The following is a 27,525-nucleotide window of genomic DNA, read 5'->3' as shown; positions in this document are numbered from 1 at the left end:
GCGTCTGGTTGAACGAGACTAGGTTTCGGGTTACAACACTTGGTTAGGGGGAACAACTCGATCGTACCCTGTATCATCGGGTGCACATGCCACTATGCTGTATTGTTCTTTCATGCGTGGAAACATACAATATACCACGGCAAGGGATATAACCCCCGTGTGTGTTACATGTAGATAACACGACTCACATACACAAACTATTAACTATCGCGTTAGATATTTGCGAATAGAGTATGTATCATTTTTATAACTTACATAATTTAGTGTATGTATATTTACTTAGGTTCAATGATTTAACACTCATTTTTTTGTGTAAATAAAATTACCAGACAAATTATTCAAAATCGGTTATAGGTAAATATAATATCGGTATCAAAACATCTGTATTCTTGGTGGCAAGAATAACTCATACAGAGCGATATTTATTTTTAGTCGTCCATATGACGGTAGATTTATAAACAAAACACACACCGAAGACTGGATTTCGCTAGTACTTTCGTCCATCTTGAGGCTCTTCAGACGAAAGTACTTGCGAAAATCAGTCTTCGGAGTGTTGTTTTATTTATATTTACATACATACATTATATGAAATAATATCAGAAATATGTTATACTATCATTATCCAGTATTGGGTGTATATTTAACATTTATCATACGTTATTTCTAGCATTGGTTTGGTTTGTTTGTGATTTACGTCCTATCATATATAATTACCAGCTATGGTCATTTAAGGGGGTGCCAGGTTTTGGTGGTGGAGGAAAACCGGAGTTCCCGGAGACAATCCACCAACCTACAGCCAGTACCTGGTGACTCTCCCACGTAGGTCTCGAACTCGCGACCCAGTGGTGGAGGGCTAGTGGTAGCAGAATGTTATACGCCTTTGGTCACCGCGGCCCACAAGTATTTCAAGCATGCAATTTGCAAGTCTCGTTTTAAATTACAACAAAACGTTACTGTATCTTTTTTATGTAAAATACATTTAAACTGCTATAAGTAAACAGCATTTAGTCTGTTATAAGTAAAATACATGTATTCTGTTATAAGTACAACACATTTACTCTGTTATAAGTACAATACATTTAGTCTGTTATAAGTAAGATACATTTTCTCTAACATGAGTAAAATACATTTACTCTATTATAAGTAAAAGTACATTTACTCTGTTATAAGTGCAATATATGTACACTAGCTGTTATAAGTAAACGATATTTACTTTGTTATAAATAAAATACAATTACTATGTTATAAACAAAATACAATTACTCTTTTATAAGTAAAATACACATGTTGTGTTATAAATAAAATGCATTTACTGTATCATACATTTAAGTAAATTTACTCTGTTAAAAGTAAAATACATTTACTCGGTTATAAATAAAAATAAGTTACTCTATTGTAAGTAAAATATATTATGTACTCTGTTATAAGTAAAAAAAACATTTACTATGTTATAAGTACATTACATCTAATCTATTATAAGTACAATACATTTCTTAAATACTTGATAATTGTTTGTATCTTTAATATACAATCTTATAATAATTGTAACTCACACATAACTATTTTGTAATTAACTCATTAAGTTCTTAATAAATAATACATGATGTCAGCTAAAAGAGGAAACAAATACGGAAAAATAGAACCACCGACAGGTATGGTCTGTGAATGTTATTCTGGCTGTGAATTGGAAACGGTTCAAAAGTCGGATTGGCTTTCCTGACAGTCGTCTAGATAAGTAAAATACGGAATCCGGATGGCGGATTCCGGAAAGTTTTCATATGGCGATAGTTATTGTTTGTATGCTGTTGTGCATATCCGGATAGGGCTAAGAACAATCAATTTAAGCATTGCTCAACAATAAAACTAAATCAATAACCTGGTGATTAAGTTAATCAATGTCTTTATGAAACGTTGTTTTAGTAGATGTTTGTCTAGTTTTAAACATAAGGACGTCACTCATGATATTTATGATAACCCATTTGAGGTAAGTCACGTAAACGTCGACAGAATTCAGTGAAGCGTAGCATTGTGCTTGACCCATAATATGCAGAGGAATTTGCACGTGTACAATGTATACAAAGTGTGTAAAGGACTCTTTTCTTGCTACCGGTTCACGTAGTCAGTCTATTCATGGAAACACGTCGTTGTGTTGGTGTCTAAGCTAAATCAGCAATGGCTCGGCTTGATGACGTAAGATGTGAAAGGATCAATGGTATGATACAGGGTGGAGTAAGATACGTTTAGGTCGCCGGGCGGTTTTGTGAATTTTTAAAACACGAGATGTATTGTTTTGACAACAACAAAATATCTGAATCAATCAGCGATTATGATATGAAACCACCTCAATATATATTTGCAGATTTGTGACCATACAATTGGAAAATCTTAGATAGGCTACTAGTCCCCGATGTGGCTGTAACCTTACAATCGAATTTATTATGACCGGGTTTACATGAAATATTAGTTTAAGAATAAAAAGTATGTTGTAGCCTAAAGTTGTTTATTTTTTATCGTTTAACGGGTTTGTCACGTAACTCCTATTTTGCTCTATCCTACATATGTTTTGGAACATATTAGACGTGTCGTACATTTTCATTTGTCCTTTGTTACCACTGATTAACCAAACATTGACGAAATGGCCAAACATAGCTGACTAAATTTACTTGGGCAATGTATATTCACCAACATTTTTCAATAGGTATTCCTCCTTTAACATTACAAGGCTATTAGTTTTGAGAGCAGATAAAAGATTGTGTCTTAGTCAGAATAAGATGTATTCACAAACCATCTTTTCACTCTTTAGTACATGTATCCCCTTCTTCCCCTTCGTCAGACACAAACGTGGTTATAAAGTTACGAAATTCACACACTTTACAGGTTATTAAATTAGGAATTCATAAGTACTCATTTAAATTTCTATATTCATAATTAAGGATTGTACACGACTGTCCCTCTGTTTATAAACCTTTTTGGCACCTAGCATCAACGATATCGGTCCTAGAAGGACGAAGCAGTAGTATGATGCAGTGTAATTCATTTTATCATATTTGATCTGTTACCCATTTTTGAGGTGCCATCACCTCTGCGTGTGAAATGTTCATCGTGCAGGTACAATGATGTTTTCCTTTTGTCACACAACGTCGTACATAATGTATTTGTTAGACTAAACAGCCTATATGAATACCAGGGCCTTTGTTTTGATAGTTAGTTTTTCTTCGGAAAATATTATCCCAATATCAATTTAGTACAGATAGGTTGTCAAAAAGCTCAATAAGTGGCTTATTAACAGTATTTTGTGTGCATGTATTAAGGTTTATAACAAATGATGATTCTCCTTATCACAAGCAGCCGGTTTGTAGACTGTATTAAGATTATACGTACAATGCAATTAGGTTCATAGTAAACGATTCTCCCTAATACTTACAACTGGCTGATATACTGTATTAAGCGTGTACTTATTAATGTGTACAATAACATATTCTCCATATCACTCAACAACCGTCTTATATACTGTATTAAGTGTGTACTTATTAATGTTTATAATAACATATTCTCCCTATCACCCAACAACCGTCTTACATACTGTATTAAGTGTGTACTTATTAATGTTTACAATAACATATTCTCCCTATCACTCAACAACCGTCATATATACTGTATTAGGTGTACGTATTAATGTTTATAATATCATATTCTCACTATCACTCAACAACCGTCTTATATACTGTATTAAGTGTGTACTTATTAATGTTTATAATAACATATTCTCCCTATCACCCAACAACCGTCTTACATACTGTATTAAGTGTGTACTTATTAATGTTTACAATAACATATTCTCCCTATCACTCAACAACCGTCATATATACTGTATTAGGTGTACGTATTAATGTTTATAATAACATATTCTCCCTATCACTCAACAACCGTCTTATATACTGTATTAAGTGTGTACGTATTTAAGTTTATAATAACATATTCTCCATATCACTCAACAACCGTCTGATATACTGTATTAAGAGTGTACTTATTAATGTTTATAATAACATATTCTCCCTATCACTCAACAACCGTCTTATATACTGTATTAGGTGTGTACTTATTAATGTTTATACTAACATATTCTCCCTATCACTCAACAACCGTCTTACATACTGTATTAAGTGTACTTATTAATGTTTATAATAACATATTCTCCCTATCACTCAAAAAACGTCTTATATACTGTATTAAGTGTGTACGTATTAATGTTTACAATAACATATTTTCCCTATCACCGAACAACCGTCTTATATACTGTATTTAGTGTGTACGTATTAATGTGTACAATAACATATTCTCACTATCACTCAACAACCGTCTTATATACTGTATTAAGTGTGTGTGTATTAAGGTTTATAATATCATCAATTAACAGCCGGTTTATATATTATATTATTAGTATGCACCTATTCAGTTTTATATCAACAGCTTATCCCTATATAAATATCAGTAATTTTTTGTCAGTCACATGCGGCTAATCAGCAGACGATACAAGTCAGATGATGAGCAGTAGAGACCAACATGTCCATCAATGCTGACGATGAAACGAGTAAACTTCTTCGATATGGAGCGTCTGAAAATGAAAAGAGTTTGGGGACTCGTAATAATGTTCCTCCTCACAAAGGTATGTGCTTTGTTTCATTTATATATAGTTCAGCTTATATGTGTTCGACAGTAACGCGCCTAACATCGTTTATAACTAACTGCTATGTTTGAGATATTTATATATATGAAACAAATTATTATTTGAAATCAAGTCATGGCATTTAACTGCATTTATAACATCATTTGATTGTATAGACTCTTGTTTGATTAACCTGACAAATCTACTATTCGATTTGCGTGGACAACTCGTAAATATTTTACACCTTTGTGTATATACGCTTCACTGGTCATTTGCCTGAATAAGGTGACAAGGTACATACCGTACTTGTAATCGAAATATCACATATACACACTTTTGGTTGTGTTACAGGAATCTTACCACAACCCAAACTTAACAACATGAAACAAATGTTTAGAAAAAATCAATCTTCTTATGAATGAACAAAACTAGTTCATGAATATTTGAAATATTTAATCAAGCTGCCTATGCTTACGTGGTTCAGACTCGACCGTGGGCTTCCTATCTGTAATAGATAATCAAATCTTGATACATAAAGTTTAAAGGTTAAATTGTTGATTTCCCACATCAGCTTAACATCATGTTAATGCAGTACATTTTAATTGATTTTTCGGGGAAAACAATGAATTCAAATCAAAACGACACGTTTAAAGTATTTCCATTGATAAAAATGTAATTTAGAATGTTAATTTATGCATTGTTTAGTGATTATTTCAAACATTTTTATTGCAAATCAATATACCATTTGGTGCTTGTCGTTAAGTTGATATAAATTTCAACAACTGCACTTTGTTATTGTTGATAAATTCAGGCCAACTTTGAAAAAAAATATGTTCCTCTTTCGACCATTATATTTCGGTGGGTATAAAAATAAACTTAGTGATAAAGTGACAAATTTTACGCTTTATGTGATTTTAAATTTACCAGTGCTGCTCCATAGTTTGAAATTCGTAAAATATAGGGCTTTAAAAAATTGCAGTAATAAGATTTCGTTGAATTGTTAATGTATTGTTAGCGAGGCAATATAAATGTAATCAACAAGGAAGAAAATCGGATTTGTTAGCACAAACAGTACACACTTTCCTGTACATTTGAAATTCCTATTACTAAAATGTTTCATCCACATCCCCTTCAGTTGCAACAGTAGTTAAGACAAAACATTCATTGTTGATATACTCTATAACGAAATTTTGAAGGTGCTATCACATGTGTGTGTCTAACATCCATCTGTAAAATGTATTGCTCACTAAAACATATTTATAAAATATCTAATAAGGGTTATAAGAAATGCTCAAGACAGCACAAATATTTTTACAAATTGTACACTGTTAGATGTTCAATATAAACAAACGAAGTTTTAAGATATTAACTGAAAGTGAAACATAATAGTTTTAATTTGTGACAGTTAGAACATTTAATGATGTAATATATGGCGGTATACTACAAGGTTCAATCTTTGCATTATTACTTTATCTATCAACAGATAAAGGTAGAACCCCTTACCTTTTGTTTCCTTCGGACTTTTCGGTATAATTTCGTACTAATCACTTGATGAAACAGACAGATGATCGAAAATGAAATTGCAAAAAATCCAAACACTGGACAGACACATGCGTTGTAACATTCCATCCCAAAAATGAAGTGTTTTTATTACTTATACTAATTGATTAAAAAAAGTCAATAATGTTAGCATTACATTTAAAACAAATCTACAATTTTACTGGTATTTCATGTTCAAATCGCAAAGGAAAACTATCATAAAGTTCGAATCTAAACCTAAAATTTGTAGAAACATACCTTTGTATAATAACCTATAAATATTTCAGAAATTTAAGAAAAAAAACACCAAATTAATGATTAGTATCACCTACCAGATCAGGTGTCTTTCTCTGGGTACTCCGGTTTCCTCTCCCCGCCATCATCCAGGTCAACACGAATGATTAATATAAGTCGCAATGACTTATTCATAATTATTGTAAAATATATAGCGTTTATGTTCAACGATTATTATTATATCACGACGAGATATGGAACGGATATGACTGTGATGATAATACCTAGCAAATATAACAAGTATGTAATTATTGAGGCCGATATAGGTATAGGGGTATACAATTACAATGCCGGAAAAATATAGCAAATAAAAAGTAAAATACATTGTTAATTGTCTACTTCGTATACTATGATTTTGCACCGACTTATATATGTTAGTATTCACGCTAGAAGGAAAGTAAGTATATCCATAACTATATAAACAGTTCCTTGTATATTGTAATTTTGATAGATATTTGTTAATATGGGTGTATGTTTGATGATTTCCCTAATAACAAGTCCTCTCTTCGATAAGAAAACGTATTTTGTTATCATGCTAGGATACGGAGCCCGCCACACCCTAGCTGTCCTCGCATTCCTGGGGTGTTTTAACACCTATGCCATGAGATTCAATCTCAGCGTTGCTATGGTTGCGATGACAAACCATACGGATATTCGATCTGATTCGAATCTTACAACCGGAAGTGAATGTTCAAGCATGAATCAAACAAAGAAGGCAGTAAATCAGGTAAGCTTTGTAAACAAATTCATGTTCGAAATCCAAGGATTGCGATCTCAGCAGACATCCTCACCTCAACCCGGGGAAAATATCATAAATAGATAAATACATCTACAAATATATTTTATAAAGGTTCTGACAAAAATAAAGCATGCAGTTAGTTATTTGATTTATGTAAGGTGTAAGAAACTGGCCAGTTGTCATGCTGATTTCTGGACTTCAAAGTCAGTCATTGTTACGGTTATGCTCCCTTTCGGTTCTATGGATGTTCACCAAAGAGTCAAACTAGCCTGCCGGTACATGTTTCATCAAGATACAACCAGATATTACAAAAACGTATATAACCAGATATTCCATAACCTGTATATATAACCAGATATCCCATAATCCGTATATAACCAAACATCTCATAGCCCGTATGTAACCAGATACCCCATAATCCGTGCATAAAAAAAGATACCCCATTACCCGTATTTAACAAGATACCCCATAACCCGTATATAACCAGATACCCCGTAATCCGTATATAACCAGACATCCCATAACCCGTATGTAACCAGATACCCCATAACCCGTACATAACAAGATACCCCATAATCCGTATTTAACAAGATATCCCATAACTCGTATATAACCAGATACCCCGTCACCCGTACATAACCAGATATCCCATAACCTATACATAGCTAGATATCCCATAACCCGTATACATAACCAGATATGAGATAAACAGATTTCATTGTATTTCACGGCAAATGTTTACAGCAAGTATTGCAGTTTTTCAAAACTCCCTCCTTCAAATGTAATAATAATGTTAAAAAAATACATGAAATAAATATGTATTTGTACAATGGTATGGAAGTGAAGAAAACCTATCATATAGAAGGTAGCAGAATCACAATTTTAATTCTTGTGGGATGATATATAACAAATATATAGCTAGATATTTAAAGCTATGCATACTTTTTCCAACTTACTGAAAGATAATAACAAATAAAGATTTATAGAACACTTCGTCTATATTTGTGTAAAGCCTGAAATCAAACAAAACAGTCAAATAATTGAACTATGGACCTCTAAATTGTAGACAGACGTTATTTGATAGAATGATACCTCTTTCAAAAATCCTGTAGTCTGATTGGTTGAGGCAAATTATTCATTTCACACTATCACACTCGCTTTAACATTGAGTCGATGGCAGGGTCCTTTCGAACGCCCTAGCAACGAGTGACAGTGTGTGACAGAGCAAAATAGTGACCGTGCAATATAGTGAAGAAATTGCGCATACGGTTCGTGTCAGCCGCCATGCGTTTGCATTCCGAATCATTGCGCATGAACAACTATGAAGGTCCGAAGAAACATAATTTGTTACAAATTTAAAACTTTGTTTATTATTGACTTTTGGTAAAATAAAATGAATACTACATTACTTACGATAGGGTGAAAGTGATACCCTCATGATGACATTAGGAACTATCACACTCTGATGAATGCAGTATTTATATACAAGTGTAATAATACATGTTTCAATCCACAAAAGTGGTAATTGGCTAAGACCCCAATTAAGAAGTTTTTTAATGTAGCGCAAAAGGACTATTTTTTCACTGACATATTCCCCACATTTCATCACACAGTAAAGAACTTGGATACTACTTAAATTGTTCTTCTAGCGAAACAAAAACAAAAATCAAATTAAGCATCAATTTCCTTATGAATTGTACATCTATACGTTCGACACTACGTCCCATTCTGTTTTCAATTTTGTTTTGTTTTGGTATAACAGGCTCCAGAATTTGATTGGGATGAGGCGACGCAGGGATTCATATTGAGCTCGTTTTTCTACGGGTATGTCGTCACTCAGATACCTGGGGGTTGGCTAGCAGGACGATTTGGCGGAAAACAACTTTTCGGACTGAGTGTCTTGATACCGGGGATTCTGACTCTTCTCACACCCCTGGTTACAAAACTAGGACCAGCTGCGCTCATAGTTACCCGGGTTTTAGAGGGATTAGCTGGCGTAAGTATTACTTGAGAGGATAGGGTTAAGTGACCTATCAACAGCTAAGGTGAATTAATGACGTTTTGGTAAAGGTAAACAAAAATTCACAGCGCCCGCGGACAAGGGCACAACTCATAAAAAAACCTCATTATAATATTCAATATTGATCAATTGGAATAAAAATAATGGCTGAGCTTTATCTCCATTTTATCATATTTATTGCAATTTATCCGTACTACAATGTTTAGACTTTTCTTAAGATTAATTCGAAATGGTATGCGAAAAGATATTCGCAGCAAGCTTTTGAGTACTGAATCAACTGAAACATGAAAACACCATAAATAGGTGATAAGGGGTATCGCTACCAAGAAAATGAAAAATTACTATCGGAAAGTTAATCGTACAGCTAAGCAACAAGCTGTCCACATTGATAATTTTGTTCGTAAAGATTGAGGAATGCAACTAAAGAATACATTGTATGAAGTGTCCTTGATTCTAAGCCCTGGAGGATATATTACGATCGATGGTGCTCTATTTTTTTTAAGATATTCAAAGACAGCACATCGTCAATATATCTGCTTTGCTTGGTTTTTGTAACCAGCCCTGATAAGCGTATCGATAAATTCACCTTTATGTGAAAACAAAACCAAATCGGCAAAAAGATGGTCACAGTTTGTTCCCTAAGAAATGCATAATCTGCTAGGAATCTTGTAATCGAACTCAACAAAGATGTTGTCAATCATGAATTAATTCATTACCACAATACCATTCTCAGTATATATCATTTTGGCCCTATGTGTACTCTTCACAAAACTTGCTCCAAATGTGTACAAAAACAAGTTACAACCTCCTATTTATATATGAAGGTTCGCCTTTTTCTTGAAAAGGATGCTTTCGTAACTGGAAAACGAATGCGTTCCTTGTTTGGTATTAGGAAAGGTAGTGTAAATGGTCGAAAATCTAACAATTTGTTAGACGCAACAATTTTCAAAAGAGGATGATTAAGATTCATCGAAAAATCTTTTGATTTCTTCAGCATTCTATTTATTTCACTTCTAAAGTGTCATAATACGACCCAAATTATATAGTAATGAGAATTGTACAGGTAACTGAGAGGTTTAGCTAATTGATTGGCTGAGCAACTAGAAAAGTTAGCGATAAAACGGTATCCATAAGAATTATATTGGAAGGTTTGGAATCCAATACAAAAGAGGTAGGTCTATATATTATTCATTGGTGGCTATTTGGAAATATTGTCATACATAACTGTGCTCGTATTTCGTCATTCGAAAAATTCGAAAATGTGTAAAGATTTTTTGGGGATTATTTCTTTCTCGAAACAGGTTATGTAATCGGGTTTGCAGACACACATTATGCTATTATATGCTTTGTCTGCAGAAACAATTTCAATCATCTAATTCTTTTTAGAATGATGAACCTGATGGATTTGACCCTCTATGAACACGGGAATCCAATTCAACATGCTCTCGATTTGCCCATTGTCTGGCGTAGTCTTCCACAGAATGCATAAGTATATTGAAATTATCATTCCAATTGATAGTAGGGTTTCTCGATACTTATGACACTTCTTGGAAGGCTCCCTTATCTTTACATAATGGATAATATTTAGATCGCCAGTTACTACGTTTCCAGGCGAACCATGGTGATAATGGGACGTCGAGTAAAAACATGCTGAGGGGGAGTTATTCTAAGGTCATCTAAGATCGGGCTAAAAATAAACCGTGATTCTTAGTAAACGTAAGATGAACATGTGAAAACTGGAAAAAGGAGACAGTGGCACAGATTTGAAAATGTGCTTCCCCGATTGGTTGAATAACGACTACATAATGAATCATGTATAGTTTCGCCTATTTGTTAAATACAAAACACTGAAAACACTCTGCTTAAAAGAGTGTGTTTTGTTTCTCTTACAACATCAAATTACGAGGAATGGAGCTGTTTCTTTTCACATTTTATCTTTCTTACATAAGAAAGTATGCATTATTTTGAATACACTTTGTCACGGATGCATACATTGTTCACACGGATAATTATCACGTGTGCAAAAATAGGAACTTTTATATTAATAAAATATGTTTTATATTAGGAGGATAATTGTCCTTCTTATTTAAAACAAATATATGCACACAAGTATATCACTTTATTTACATATATGTCTTAAGAAGTATATATAATTTCTTTATAGAATATCAGTCGTAAACAGTTTTTGGTGGTCAGCTATGTCCCAAAGTGTGTCATATTGTAAGTAAAATATTATATTGATTTATTTTAAAAATAAGGGATTGACTTTCCCAGCACTCGCCTCCATGCTTGGACAATGGGTACCGGAAATGGAAAGGACCATAATTCCAATGTTCATTTTTGCAGGTAAAACATATTAGGCGAGCATTTATGTCAATGGTCTGCTGTATAGAGAGATTTCTCCGCTGTTACGTTAAAACTGTGATTTTTGAAGTAAATGATATATCTGCGAAGTCAAAAATTTACCAAATACCAAAAGTTATAGACAATTGTAAAAAGGCAGTACGCCAGATACACTTTTTTTCGAAACAATTCAAAAATAACAATGCACACAATCGAAGTTATGTACAGTAACGGCTACGCTCCAATGTTTTGATCCTATTCCTTATAATAATATTGAAACACATCCAAAGAACTGTCGTAAACCTATACTTTATAGCAACAATGCAACACATCCAACATTTTATATGGCTCGTAATTTAGATTTTTTTATAATGAATAAACAATTTGAAGGTTGTTTTGATAATTACGGGGGCCTAAACATTTTAAAGAACAAAATTTGTAAAAAAAAAAACATTTACAATTCTTAAATTGTTTTCAATGAGGAATACTTTGAGAGTGTAAAACATAATTAAGACTTTTCGTTAGTGAGGAATATTTAAGATACATGAAAAAAAGATAGCTTAGCTTGTCTTCGTAGTGAGGGATACTTATGGAACATCATCATTGATCATGTTATGTTAAAGTGATTAATACCAATGGGGAAAAAATTACATGCTGATATACTATGCATACCTATTGTAAACTGTTATCTTTTTGAATTTGAAAGTTTATCATTCACCAATATAACTTTCCATTAAAAATGTTTAGAGCAGTGTAAATATATTCGATAATCTTAGTGAATGAGTGAAATAGCTAAAAGGAACAGTGTAATACATTTTGGCCTTTTGCATCTTTTACCTACTGTTGAAGGTTCAGTCACAGGTGTGTGTTACTTTCATCCTTCCAGATACAAAGGTATAAATATAGTAGACACTGCTGGTAGACATGTTCACTGTATACCAGGACATTTTTACCCAGTCAAATTTTCACTCTTTTGCGGTAAAACATATTTTCGCCTAATGTTAATTCGCACTTCACATTTAATTACTATGCATAGTATGCTGTTTACAAACGTTTGCTGTGATTATAAATTGCCCTCATTCGAGGGGTTAAAAATGGCGAAAAGTAAACTGCAGCGAAAAATTCCTGGTACACAGTTTATCAATATAGCAATGGACCAAAATATCCATGTCCATATTTGATATGATTTTTTTTAAAGTTTATATCATGATTAACGTTGGTTTTGTGTCAAAACGTCACAGGTTGTAGTCTAGGAAATACTGTTTGTCTACCAATAGTGGGTTATTTGTCTACATCTGAATCGATGGGTGGATGGCCGTCAGGCTTCTACATATTTGGTGAGCATTATTTCATTATTTCAAACAGCATATGGAGCAAGTACATGTACCATATCCAATTATTCAACGTACTCCTTCAATACAAATTCAAATACTTGTACCACAAATAAACTTTTCAATCAGTCTGGGATTTTAATATTTCATATGTTTTATGTTCTAGGCGGGCTGGCGTGCGTTTGGTATTTATTTTGGCAGTTTTTAGTACACAACACTCCCGCGCAGCATCCCACAATATCCAAAGCGGAGCGGGATTATATACAAAGTACAACCGGAGCTACGACAGCAGTGAAAACGTCAAGTAAAGTACGACATCAACGTTACTAACACTGTCAAAGACATTTTAGTAGCACCCTATATTGAAAAGAAGTTTAATACTTATGCTTCTAAAAAAATATATTTAAAAATATAATTAGATAAGAATCCCATTCAAATTCAGACTCTTAGTAATGGTTAAATGATGGAACAGCCTAATACCACGTGCCTTTTCCTGTTACTATTAAATAAACTCAAATAGAGACCGTGGGAAAAAGCATAGTGAACAATAATTAGGTCATACAAAATGTATAATTTTATGTTACATGTATATTTTGTTATTATTTCAATCAAAAATAGTAAAACAAATACCATTATAGATGAATAAATCAATCAATAAATCGTCTGTTGATCAGGATGATTATTAACATAATAGGTTACAATAACTACGTCACGGTTTGAAATGTATTAAAAGTTGGACGTAAAACAGATAGGCCGACATAAGAAGTGACCTTTTCACTACTACATGAAGCAGTATTGCACATACAAAACTACTCCTATCACAGACAATGATATGATCAGATAATTTAAATATGTTAATGGTCAAATGGTATCAATAAATGGTGTAGACTTTAATTGTAAATTGCAGTAAAGTCGCCTTCTCGTTCCGCACTTTATTCTTATAAACTCTCTTATGATTTTCATGTTTATATCGTTTATTTCCAAGGTCTGCAATTCCCAAACAATAAATGTGAAGATCTGCCATGTTTTTATATCTCGGGTAAGCCATTGTGTCCTAGTACAGGAGGATAATTGTATGTCATTTAGCTCATTTGCTTTTTCGAAAAAAATAATATGTTTTTGTTATTCCGGTAGGATTACATCGTGCCATGGCGAGCTATACTGACGTCATCAGCCGTGTGGGCAGTAGTCGTTCTGAACTTTACGGCGTCATGGGGGTATTTTGTCACGCTGACGTCACTTCCTACATACATGAACAAAATACAGAAATACGATATCGCACAGGTAAGTTAAAACCTTTGATCTCTAGGTGCAATACTAATGAATTGTTATTTTTGTTGACCTTCTACAAAGTTTTTTTTAACCACCATTTTAGATCTATAATATAAATATGGGAAGTTGCCATCGGAAACGTGGGATTTTTTTCATCAGTGATATCAAATATCGGTGGTATTTTTGTAAGTTACATAAGTAACTAATGGTTGTTAGTTGTGATCAATAATTAATAACAATGACCTACGTTCATGGTCATCCTGGTAAACCAGTGTCCATATCACAGAACTATGTCGAATAAATCTACCAGATAAGAAATAGCATACATCCAATATAGGACAGAAACATTAAAACCCTTAGAACGTATAACACAGTAACATCAAAAACTCTTAGAACAGTATTTAAATATAATATAGTATACACTTAATTTATTTTAAAAATATTTAAAGAATAGTGCTTAAATCAAGTCAATGCTATTTATAGCAAGAATGTGTCAAAATGGTTTAACAGCAAAACAAAATTATCTTGTTTATGCCGATACATCCGTTTTGTATCACACGTGTTGAATGAAGTTTAATTTTCATCTACACCGATTATCTCAGACATAATCTTCATATCTTACAATGTAAAACACCTGTTAAGTATCACCTCTCGCAATTAAATATTACATATCTTTACCTTAACGGTAAAATATGTAACAAAAAAGGATACCTTCTACATGTAAATGATTTCGCTCTCACTCAAAGTGAAAATATTTTACATCCAGAAATTTGGAAAAAATGATACAATGTAAATATCTTATCTCACATACATAGAAAAACGATCTAAACATCCACAATTATACCAAAATTTTCTCTTGCCATCAAAGTGGGTAGTGCTTTATTTTAACAGTCAGATATATTTTATTTTTTACCTTTTCAATATTTTTTTCTCTAAATGAAAGCGGAAATTTGTTAATATCATTTTTTTTTTAAAAGGTAATCATATTCCTTATAGTAATATTGGCACATCAAACGTATATCTGTAATTATTATCATATTTCAACACATCCAACGTAAAGTTAATAAAGTAAAGAAATAAACATTCTGACACTTTTTCTAAGGACATTAATATTGTTTTTGTTATAATTTAATGGTACAGGATGGCCTATTTGTTGCACTTCCTGATCTCGTCAACCTTATATTAGGACTCATCACAAGCTGGATATCAGACTACCTACGTCAAAAAGGGTATCTGTCGACAGTAGCCGTCCGAAAACTCACAACTTTAATTGGTAAATTTTAATGTTTGTTACATAGATTAAGTTATTTTTCATTGATTGGATTCTTACTTAGTAATTACTGTACATTTCATATTTTGGTCCATAGAGATTTTTAATGAATTAACTTGTAATTCGATATAGAGGATACACATCTTTGAAATTTTAATTATGAAACTCGAATAATTGAAAGCTATCTTAAATAAGATTCCGAAATAAAAAGAATTAAATACATGTATGAATAGAAAAAAACAAAACCAAGATTTTTTCTTTGTGATCACGTAGCGCAAAATGTACAGTCATACAATTAACAAATCTTAATGCTAGTAAGTCATTTTCCAATTTCACAATTTGATACCAGACTAAAGTTCTTTGTAATGAGTGTACCGTTTACTAAGCATTATGTTTTAATGCCAAGTGAAATTTTTCTGCTGAGCCTGTATTTATGAAACCATTCTCATGCTTAAGCCTACTTTCTTGTTTCGGTTATATATGATTTAAACAAACTTATTTAGTCAAAGTTTTAGAAAAGAATTTGAAGAAGCCGAATACTGTTTTCAATATTTACAATTGACTTTTTGATCGTCGACATGATTAAGGCGAGTTACAAGAAAGCTGGCTAGAGCACATAATCCATGCTTGAGCATGAGAACGTTTTCATGAATAGGGGCCCTGAAATTAACTGAATGAATGAACTCTGACACAGAAGCTTAAACTTGACCTGGATGAGTGAACTCGGCAATGCTTTTTAAACTTTAATCCGAGTTTTGAATTCGGACTGTGTTGAGTCAGGTCTGATGGGAAAGGGTGAACTAGATCGGGGAGATGTAAACTCAGACCTGTATTATTGAAATACCCTGACAAAACAAGTAAGTTGACATTGTGATTAATATTTATGTTCCAGGACTGTCGGCGGCCGCCGTAGTGCTTCCGTTCATCACTCTTGCCGGATGTAACCACGTGGTAGTCGTGGTACTTATTGTGGCCGGGAACGGAATGCTGGGAGTTTCCTGGACAGGCCTTGGCTCAAACATATACGACATAGGCCATAACTATGCAGGTGATTTAGGATAGATATGTAGCACTATTTACAAGATAATGGCGTGTTTTTATATATCTTCAGGATCTTAGGTTTTGTTAAAGAGACTTCATAGATTGTTTTACCAAAACTGGCATATTTTTTTTAAAAACCTCCTTGCATATTATGGAAAGGGAAACCCATGTTCTGTTTCATATCACTTTGCTTTATCAATAAAGTTTCAAGCCAATGTATTGTACACATTTTCAAATACAATGTATTCAGTGTATCTTTCTTTAAAGATATCTTTTATTTATCATGGCTAAATATGTATTACCCCATTTTAAGTTGTATGATATATCAGATCCTCCAACTAGTCTATCCAATGAGTATCCCAGTGGCTATTAGAATATACCTGAGTAATAGATAAACTTTATTTATCACATAACTGACCCATTTTACTGTGTCATATGGCCATGCTATAAATATGGAATTGCAAACCTATGATAAAACCTAAAGATTCTGCGATTGGTCAAAACCGTGGGAACTTATTCCTACGCCACAATTTATTTACCACATGATTCATACACTGTTATTTTGTCATTATTAATTTCGTTGCATTTAAAACTGTTCATTATTTAAAACAAATCTGGAACTACTTTGTACTGTGCGGAACGACAATACTATGAACAGAGTACTTTGGTTTTGACTATAGAAAATTCAGCTGATAACACATAATCGTGTTTGAAGTTCATTTTTCAACTTATGAATTATATGTGATAAATGTAATCTCTAATGTGTGTCAATGTCATATTGTATTTATTAAGCTAGTTCAATAAATTAATATAACTGGAGCCTTCAAATTATTAAACTCGTTTTATAAATTCAATAAAACATGGACACTCATGTAAGATCCTCTATTTATTCATTCTACAACAATTATGAAACACGTTATATAAACTTATCTTAATCACCTTCTCTTGTTGGCTTGGATGTAAGCGTACAGGCTGCGGTTACCCCAATGTTGATTTGAGATAACCAGTTGCTAGGAAAATGTTTAAGATATAAATGCAAAAAAAATAAGAACATCTAACATCGTTTCACTGATACAGATGGGATGAAACAAGTAAGATTAGTGTGTTTTTAACAGCATTTTCAATTTTTCAAAAAACACTGATTCATGGTAACCAGCTTTGACTAAACAGGGCCTGAGCTTCTTGGGTCTAAATATGGAGGCAAACCATAGTACCAGGCCAAAACACCTACGTGGTTCGGCAGGTGACCCAATTCCTTTTCACGTCCGATCTGGGAATCGAACCTCGATCGTCTTCGTGAAAGGCGAGTGCGTTATCCTCTGCGCCACTCGGGCGACCGTTGTTGACGATTACATGTGACGGCTATTAATGTTCTAAGACAGTCGTTTTTCCATTAAAAAATATTCAAGAATATTTGCAAATCTGTTCCTTAAAAACATATCTAACATATAATACAAACAAATTATACCAGGAATATTTCCGGTAAGGCCCCTTTAAAACACCATACATTTTACTGGTTTGGTCATCCCGATTGTAATATTTGAAAGAAATGAATTGCTTTCATTTTTTTTGCATTCGTTTTGAAATTATTTGCAATAATTTTTCAGATTCGATGTTATATGAATATTACAGTTATTTGAGTTCATTGTATTATTTCTATCAGATCATTGTTTCTGCGATACTGCTGTTTCGAGGGGTTATTATATGTCAGATTTATCCAGATATTACAATTATATTTTCTATTCTGCTCAAGATATTACGTACAATGTATTTACTAAGCAACAACAAATTCACTACACAAGTTCTAATTCAAGAGCTGAAAATTCGTTCGTCTTTTCAATTGGAAGAACACATAGGAAACCACCCCGATTTTGTAGGGTTTTCTCCATTAGTCTCATTTTACAATCGCATTCTGTAGGTCGATCAAGTCTTCCCCCACAATCTCTAGAGCAATATACTGGAGGCGTGGTAGTCTAGTGGTAGGACGCCGGGCTCGTGACCGAAGGGTTGCGGGCTCGAGTCATGTCACGTCACGGCACTGTGTTGTATCTTTGGACAAGATACTTCACTCCGCTTGTTCCAGCCTACTCAGCTGTAAATAAGTACGTGGTTGGGCAGTGCTAGAATTGTTGAATGCTAGCTAGCTGTAAGCGCCGAAATGGCAGCACCGGCTGAATGCTCCCCAGGGAGTTGGCTGAGAATGATATCTGCTGGTTGCAACGGTCCTATAACCACGGATAGTAATTTGTGAACCACTTTGAGACGACCTAGGTTGTGATGAAGTGGTATATCAGAACCTCGAATTATTATTATTATTTCATGTACAGGAGATATCTCAATATTTCAAGCTAAGCCTGCACCAAAACATGTAACAATATTATGCAATTACTTTGAAAATCCTGCTATTTGTTTTTGAGATTATAGCGATGATTTAATAATTTATAAAAAAATACTACATAGAATATATTAAATAAAAATAAACCAATCAATGAAAATAGAAAAAAAGTGTGATCAGGAAAAACTGCTATTATATATATTTAATTTAAAAATCATGGAAAGATATAAAATAATTTTACATATCCATAATTTATGTACGTCTACTATAATATATGCAAAAATGCATGTTTTATATTCACAGGTACACTTTCTGGAATCTCCAATTTCTTCGGGAATATACCTGGGATAATAGCACCTTACGCTGTTGGCCTTATCACAAATAATCAGGTTAGTTATGGAGATTATTCACGTTTATAACATTAGTTCACAATGTATGAGTCAAGTTCCATGTTTGACCCCAGACTCACTACAATACGTCATTAAAAGATATAACATACTTTCTGCGTCAAATTTACAAAAAAGATCTGGAACACAGATATTACGTTCAGGTAATCAAATATCAATAAATTGTCACATATTCCACTTGCCTTAATCTGTTGAAATTTTTCTGATTGGTTGATACATTTCATATCATAAATATAACTACAGTAGTTCTTACTATCTTGGTAATTTGGGTCAATATACTTTATGTTTTACCTAACAGTATAAACATGAATTAATTTTTTCGAACCTACTATTGATGATTGCTTTTAATTATATATCTACAAATAGCCACTTGACGGGTTTCTTAAACATTGCACATTCTTTGTGTATCAAGTAAAACGTTGTTTTGAGGGGTTGTCATGAGAACAATTTTTGTCATCGCGAGCACGTGGATAACATCGCGAGGTCACCGCACGTGAGAGCGATACCAAAATAATCGAGCAGCAAACCCTGAAAACATTGTGCGATAAGCTGTTTTTTCCAAAATGACTTCTAGACTCAATGATCCTCAATCGCAAGGTCCTCGGTTGTGATAAGTGTTAACAAACAGAAATTTTGCGCGGAGGAATACCATAAACTTAACACTATGTAGGACAATATTTTAGATACAATTTTACCGCCATTGGCTTCTCCACACGCACAGGTACGCTTAAAATGGTGTTGTCATCCTCACAATATTTTTCGTAACTTTATTTTGATTTGATTAAGACGGACTAATTTCTTATGCGGATCACTTTTGTGCAAATACTCTTTCGTGTTCATGACGTCACCTGGCGCCTATAGGCGTTTTCTTTTTAAAAAATACCATTCAAAATGGGAAAATCAGTTCTCCCAGATGAATAGATGAAAAGATGTTCTCTGCTATTTTAAATTAACGAAGTTAAAGCGATCGTCGCGACTATGTTGTTTGTAAAATGTCTGATGCAATTATTTCTCCATCAAAATACGAACATTAAACAGTTACAAGAAGCACTACATTGTATATAAAACAATATAGAGATATATAGTTTTTATCCTTTTGTATCAAAATATAAGTGTTTTATGATAATAATAATAATGCACATACACATTTTAAATAATATATTTGTTGCTGTTATGGACAGGAAACCATGGCGAGATGGGAGATAGTTTTCTACATATCCATAAATATCTGTATTTATTTGGACTTGTCACGTTTCTCATATTTGGCAAAGGATCAGAACAGCCTTGGAACAGGGTTCCCAAAGAAACGACACACTATACCTAAACTAAGGAGCAATAACTATAACTTAACTGTTTTAAATCTACATTAGGTCTGTACTGATTTTGTCAAGGAAACTTCCATTGCCACTTTAATTTACGTAGATAAGGATTGATTAACAAAGATAGAAGACGAAACGTTCAATCTGATAAGGTTACATTAGATGGACGTTTCGTCTCCTATCTGCGTGTAAAATATGTGTTGTTATGATTTTTGTTTTTGTTAATAAATGATGCTAATAAGACCACGTTGGTACATTATATTTGTCATTTTCAATGTATGCATATTACAAAGAACGTGATTTAATCTTACTTTATCATTTATTTCCAAGCAATGGAATCTGGCAGGTTTTCGTCCCTTGTGTCAGCCTATGTACAACATGTGTCTTTATATTGGAGGATGTTCGTTCGCCATTCAAATATACTGTTACATACTCATTCATTCAAATCAAAGTCTTGCATACCAATGAATATATACCATTCATACTATATAATAAAAAGGTCATTCACTAAATTGTGTCACCACACACCTCCCGTACGAACGGGCAATACAATAGTATAGTACCTTTACACATGTAAAAGTATTTAAAGAATAATGAACGTGCAAAAAGTTTAATGAAAAATATTGAAAAACTACGTTGATTGTTACTCAAGAAAGCTACCCGGGAAGAGACCTGTGTCTATTACTTATAACCCCAGAAATTTGATACTGCTGAAATAAGTTCTTTTACAGTAAACATTTTTAAGAATAAACATGGTTTCGTCATAGAATACAAAGCCACGCATTATTGAATGAGCATATGTATATTATTGAATACACAATCATACGTTGTTGAATACACATTTCTATATCAAAGAATACAAAAATAATTAAAAAACTAATTTTATACCTAATAAAGTACCAAAGTATAGAACAGAAAAACAATTATCGGATGCAAAGCATGCTATTTGAAAACAAACATGCGTTTCCCTATTATTGACAAACAAAGGTGTTTCCGAATACAAACATCTATAATATATATAATACAAGACGTATACGTCATAAAAGGAACATGCGCTTGTTCTGACATCAATGAATAGCAAACGTAAATATCATTAAAGTTATAATTTCCTCCGTATTTCCTTTGGTTGATTCTTTACAGGTGCCCAGTTATCATATTTGGTCTTACCATACAAATACGTCCCAGCTTCAGGTCACGAGGACACCAGCTTCATGTCACAAGGACAACGTATACGACAACTAAACCACATACCAGACAGCGTCAAAACACACACGAGCAAATAAATGCCACAGCGTCAAGTCTAAAGAGTATCATAACTCAAAGTCTGCGAAATAACGTAACAGCAGGAAAACATCATAAGAAGACAGCCTCAACGTACAAGCATGTAAATCGCTAGCTATATATACCACAAGATAACGCTGTTAATCATAATACAATGGCAATCCATAGGTCACATTAGGTCATGAGTACCGTTGCACACCCTTCAAATAAAAACATCTCCGGAAGTGGATCGGATAATCACACTGTATTCGTAGTTATGAATCGATTGGCTATTTCATTGCATCATTTGAAGGCGATGCATTATGTTTATTAATGTAGCTGGTGTTTCGATGTCATACCCTGCAATACCTGGAATTAAATTTATTCATAATGACGGGTGTTGTATGGAACATTTGGTCTTTTTCTCCTTGTACTTTATTTGCAAAGGTTTCTTCACTAATCTCCCCTTTGTTCATTTTTGACCTCAGCCTTCTTGATTTTAAGTTCGAACTTCGGTTATGTTGACATTTCGGTATACTCTTTGACTGTCCTCAAAATCAGTAGATTCAAATAATGTTACAAACTGAAGATAACTTCTTTATCACTTTACTACATCAGCACTCTGGGACACATTATTTGCCGAGAACAATTCAAACGAAACGCAAAAATACATGTGTATACCCTATTTACACTTAACTGATTGATATGGTACGGGATGTTATATTTGATATCAATTTATGATGTCTGGCCTTGTTATCTTTGCTGGTCCAGGTAGATAACAATGTTTATACGTATACGTGTCATAACGTTTTAAAGCTACTTGGTCGGTGCCACTATATTAAATGTGTATCTTGTTCCATGTCTTTAAGCTAGAAATACTTTATATAATGTAAAACCAGCCTATTCTTATTGAATTAGTATCAAATTGGGCTTACTTGATTCTTCACAACACTAGTAACATTGGTATAAAGATGCTGCACAATGGAAATTGGTAATTCACAATATTGAGCAGGTGTCCTTAAACACAATATTATTAGATAAGTGAATAGAATTAGTTTGTGTGCGTATATATATAGTATGATATATATTAGGTATGTAAGTACGAGAAATCACTGTACTAGCAGGATGAGAGACATAACGGTATTGTGTTAGTATACTGACAACAGAAATGCAGGCATGCCGTCTATAAATAACACTGATGAGACAAGTAAATTATTAAAGACAAGTACACTATACAGGAGACGTGATGTCCAACCACATAAAGGTAAGTATTCACTACTGTATAAATATACCTATAGGATGCACTGTATTACGTCATATCTGTGACTCGTAAAAATAGTTAGACAGGTATGTTCAATGATACTATACTGTAAGCAAAACAGTCTGATGGTTTAACAGAACGTTCGATAGTGATGTTACTTTAATGTTAACGATAACACATATATGGCTTAACACAACGTTTGGTAGTGATGCTTCTATACTGTTAACGATAGCAGATAGATTGCGTAAAACAACGTTCGATAGTGATGTTACTTTAATGTTAACGATAACACATAGATGACGTAAAACAACGTTCGGTAGTGATGCTACTTTAATGTAAACGATAACACATAGATTGCGTAAAGCAACGTTCGGTAGTGATGCTTCTACATCATCATCATCATCATCATCATCATCATCATCATCATCATCATCATCATCATCATCATCATCATCCTGGCATAATGCTTAACATTATCATCTTCATCACCATCATCTGACATCATCATCATCGTCATTATCAGACATCATCATCATATAAGATATTAATCTTAACATTAACATCATAATCATCTGACATCATATGACATCCTATGACATCATCAACATAATCTGTCATCATCATCTCAATCATCACAATCATCATCATCCTGACATTTTTCTAAACATCATCATCATCACTATCATCTTACATTATTATCATCATCATCACCATCATCATCATCATCATCCTGACATAATTCTTAGCATCATCATCCCCATCATTATCTTCCTCATACCCATCATCATCATATAAGATAGTATTCTTAATATTCTCATCTGACATCATATTATCATCATCACCATTATCATCATCAGCCATCATTATCCTATGTCATCATTTTCATCCGATATTAACATATGTACATACATAAAGACATATACACTGAAACATTGATGCAACATCAAAAGGGGTTCGTGACAAATGTCTGACTCACTTCAAACGCTATCAGTTTCACGCGTCTCGCATCCATGGTTCCTCAGTTTCTGACGACATGTCAAATAATGACGCTGTTATAGAGTCTACCGACTGTTGCCAGGTTCCCATACAATCAACAAATAAATTCACGCCTGGATTCTTCACAAAATGAGCAAAGGGAAAAGTTCGAATTATCTTCCAAAAATAACTCCCTCGTGGAGGGCAAGCGCGCATTATGTTGTTTGCTTGCAAAGCTGTGTCGTTTAAATAGATCATAAATACCATACAAAAACAGTTCAATGCTTAAATATATAAACCTATAACATCAAACAGACAAGAGCAAAACCAAATAAACTGTAACAGAAAGGAAAAAAAAGAAAAAAAAAAAAAAAAAACCCAAAAAACAAAACACATCGGTAGTGATGTTACTATACTATTAACGATAACAGATAGATGGCGTGAACACAACGTTCGGCAGTGATGTTACTGTACTGGAAAGGATAACAGTCTATTTGATATGATCAAATTTACTGAAATATTCCATAACCACATTTCAAAATGAAGTATCATGTCTTTGATTTCAATTATGTAATTCAAAGAACTAAAAATCCGTAATATGCAACTATTGATACGGTTTGTATCCGTTTGCTTATATGCAATGCAGCGAACGTATTTTCTAACTAAAATATGTATTCTACATTAATCACAGGATATGGCGCCCGACACACATTCACAATCCTGTCATTTATTGGATATTTCCATCTATATGCCCTTCGTTTTAACCTCAGCGTTGCCATAGTTTCCATGGCAAACTACACAGATACCAATTCCTACCAAAATTACACAGACAGCGGTGTGTGCCCAGGACCAGCTCTAGACAGTTCAAAAACAACAACCAATCAGGTACATTGTTTTATATATGCTAAGCTAATCAGGGTGTTTGGTTCAAAAGGAAGGGTGTGATTAATAATTGAAATGACCCAAATATCATTGAAAAGTGTTAAGCCTGACTACCGTTTAGTATTTACTATATATTTTTAAAATGAATCACCATTTAGTGATTTTATGATATTTTGAATTAAAAACCAAACAAATGACGTAATAAATTAAGGACAGGTATTAACTGGATTAGTTCGATAAGGTTCAAATATAACGAATGTCATTTAAATACCCAGATATTTAAAATTAAGTAGTCCGACTGACATGTTTTATATCTATATACGTATGTATGCAGCTACGTTGCCACTCAAATACGTACTTATGTATATGTTTATTGTGTTAACATGAAGATTTTTCTATAACAGGTTAATTAAGCTTCTTTATTAAACATTTTGCACTAACATTTTGTTTTTTATATCATGGTTGAAAGATCCATTCGTTATCATTTATGTATAACTTATCTGATATTATAATATCCCTCACTTGAGCTGTACAAGTATTTGAGTAGTTGAGATATAGACAGGCATAAGGAGTAATCAAGACATTTGTTGTTATTCGAAAAATGAAGTATGCTTTTATGTTCCTTTGAAAGAATTTAAAGTTCTGCTTCAATAGTAATTACCACACAACGGAAATATTTCATTAAAACATACACGTTTCTGTAATGTGCAGTGTCTAAACAAAAACCACAATTTGAACTTACAATCAATGTCATGAAAAACAACAAAACACTACCGCAGTGTCACAAGAAACCATACTTCGAACTTTAAATTGATAAAACTAATGTCACTATACCCAAATCGGTACACTTTTTAGATAACTATCAATGTTCTATATACCATACTATCAGTTCCAAAAAAAAATGTTAATTTTTCATAAAAAGATATTATCAACTTTCATTTCTATCACAATTTGATATATTGGGGGCTTGGTTCTATAAAAAAACGCGAACTTTTATCAGAGTTACGTATGCCCTTGGACCGGCGTTACTGTACCCTGAAAGTGACACTTCCGGTATTTGGGCAAATATTTTGGGGAAAACGATCAATATCGGCAGAACATATGCACTGTTAAAATATTTCAGAGTCAACCAGGGTTCTGATTAAACCGGGGTAGTGGAAACAAAACAGCAAGGCACATTTGTAAACCGACCTAATACGAATATCTTAGCACACATATATAGTATGTTCTCATTCGTCCAGGCTGTAAAATTTGACTGGGATGAGCGTACACAGTGACTTATTCTCAGCTCTTTTTTCTACGGCTACGTTGCCACACAAATACCGGGAGGTTACTTGGCTACAAAGTTTGGAGGACAGTGTATTTTTGGATACGGCGTGTTGATCACTGCCATTCTGACCTTGGTAACTCCTGTTGTTGCAAAAGTTGGGACTTGGGCACTGATTATTGTTAGGATTATTGACGGATTGGCAGAGGTAGGTGTTACATTGTATTCCAGTTAAGGTCACAATAAGGTGACTTGATGTCGACGTTTGAACACTTATAGATGGTCAAGTAGCATCCCAAACTAAATGTAAATTATTTGCAGGAGTAATTTGACCAGTAAGAGAAGATTGAAACAATGAAATGTCGTATGTTGATAATGGACATAAATAAATCTATCTTATCTTAATGGATTCCATGTCTTGGCCTACCCATTTCAAGTAAATTTAAAACCCACATATTAATATTTATATTCAACGGTTTAGAAGGTTAGAAGGTCTTATTGAAATGGTTTATATTAATAAAACCAAAATATATTTATTTATATATAATTTGAAAGCTATGTTTAATTTTATATTGAAAGGAATGACCTTTCCAGCTATTTCGGAAATGCAAGGAAAATGGACTCCAGAGATGGAACGAACTACTTTACCCCATGTAATCACGTGTTAAAGTGTATTTAGCGTTATGTTACCACATAATTCGCTGTAAATAGCGTGCGTACAGTCGTGCAATTTTGCATTCGTTCGCCCCGTGTTGAGCTAGTATAGACACAAATGTGTTATTTGGTAGCACTGGTTGTTCAATATTACGAAATGGAAAAAATATGGAAGACTGGCATGGCAGTACATATTACAGCTACCGTATAACTGTCAAGAATGGAGCCTGAATTCCAGGTTATGAAACAGAACAGCGAAATAGCATTTTGATAAACGAACAAGAGGTTTGCCTGGCCTGTGCTAGGATTGACGAGTTACATATGTATGTAAGTGCCCCGGATAATAAATGTTGGCCCAGGTGCAATACGGCTAGGGTTAGCTGTGTACGTATTTGTATATGGGACTGTTGGCGTTGGAAAGTGTACATGTGTCGATCAAGGCCGTTAAACAAAATCTGACAACCCAATTTCTAAATTAAATTAAACATGACAGAAGAAAATCTTATAAATTTAGCTTCAATTTTGTAACAAACTAAGAAATAAATATTTGGGTTGAAAACGAAATCAAATTTAGTTTTACTTCATTTCTTAATTAACAACAAACACGTTTGCTATCGCAATTTGCATTCATCTTCCACACATATATGCGC

At 33.4% G+C, this 27,525-nt stretch overlaps 1 protein-coding gene and 1 long non-coding RNA gene across 2 annotated transcripts; both read left to right on the top strand.

Moving 5' to 3' along the window:
• Positions 1-4,529: 4,529 nt before the first annotated feature.
• LOC110455195 (sialin-like) lies at positions 4,530-20,627 on the top strand. Its single transcript, XM_021505177.1, has 11 exons — positions 4,530-4,666; positions 7,039-7,226; positions 9,001-9,234; positions 11,517-11,604; positions 12,843-12,938; positions 13,099-13,241; positions 14,067-14,216; positions 15,345-15,477; positions 16,367-16,522; positions 19,154-19,239; positions 20,439-20,627. Exons 1-11 carry the CDS (start codon positions 4,564-4,566, stop codon positions 20,625-20,627), a joined length of 1,566 nt encoding a protein of 521 aa, XP_021360852.1. The 5' UTR covers positions 4,530-4,563.
• Positions 20,628-22,937: 2,310 nt separating this feature from the next.
• LOC110455201 lies at positions 22,938-26,427 on the top strand. The gene is made up of 3 exons (XR_002463430.1): positions 22,938-23,100; positions 24,764-24,957; positions 26,196-26,427. It is a non-coding gene; the product is annotated as an uncharacterized LOC110455201 (long non-coding RNA).
• Positions 26,428-27,525: the final 1,098 nt, after the last annotated feature.

Source organism: Mizuhopecten yessoensis, unplaced genomic scaffold (assembly GCF_002113885.1).
Source record: "Mizuhopecten yessoensis strain PY_sf001 unplaced genomic scaffold, ASM211388v2 scaffold8151, whole genome shotgun sequence".
In the NCBI taxonomy this organism is placed as follows: domain Eukaryota; kingdom Metazoa; phylum Mollusca; class Bivalvia; order Pectinida; family Pectinidae; genus Mizuhopecten; species Mizuhopecten yessoensis.
Note: the sequence above shows the minus strand (reverse complement) of the source record. Positions and strands in the feature narration are given on the sequence as shown.

Bases quoted from the DNA above. Each gene is read 5' to 3' on its own strand.
- LOC110455195 (XM_021505177.1), top strand. From the start codon at position 4,564: ATGTCCATCAATGCTGACGATGAAACGAGTAAACTTCTTCGATATGGA. The intron at 15,478-16,366 runs GTAAATTTTAAT...TTTATGTTCCAG, and splicing joins AAAACTCACAACTTTAATTG to GACTGTCGGCGGCCGCCGTA. The intron at 19,240-20,438 runs GTTAGTTATGGA...TGTTATGGACAG, and splicing joins GCCTTATCACAAATAATCAG to GAAACCATGGCGAGATGGGA.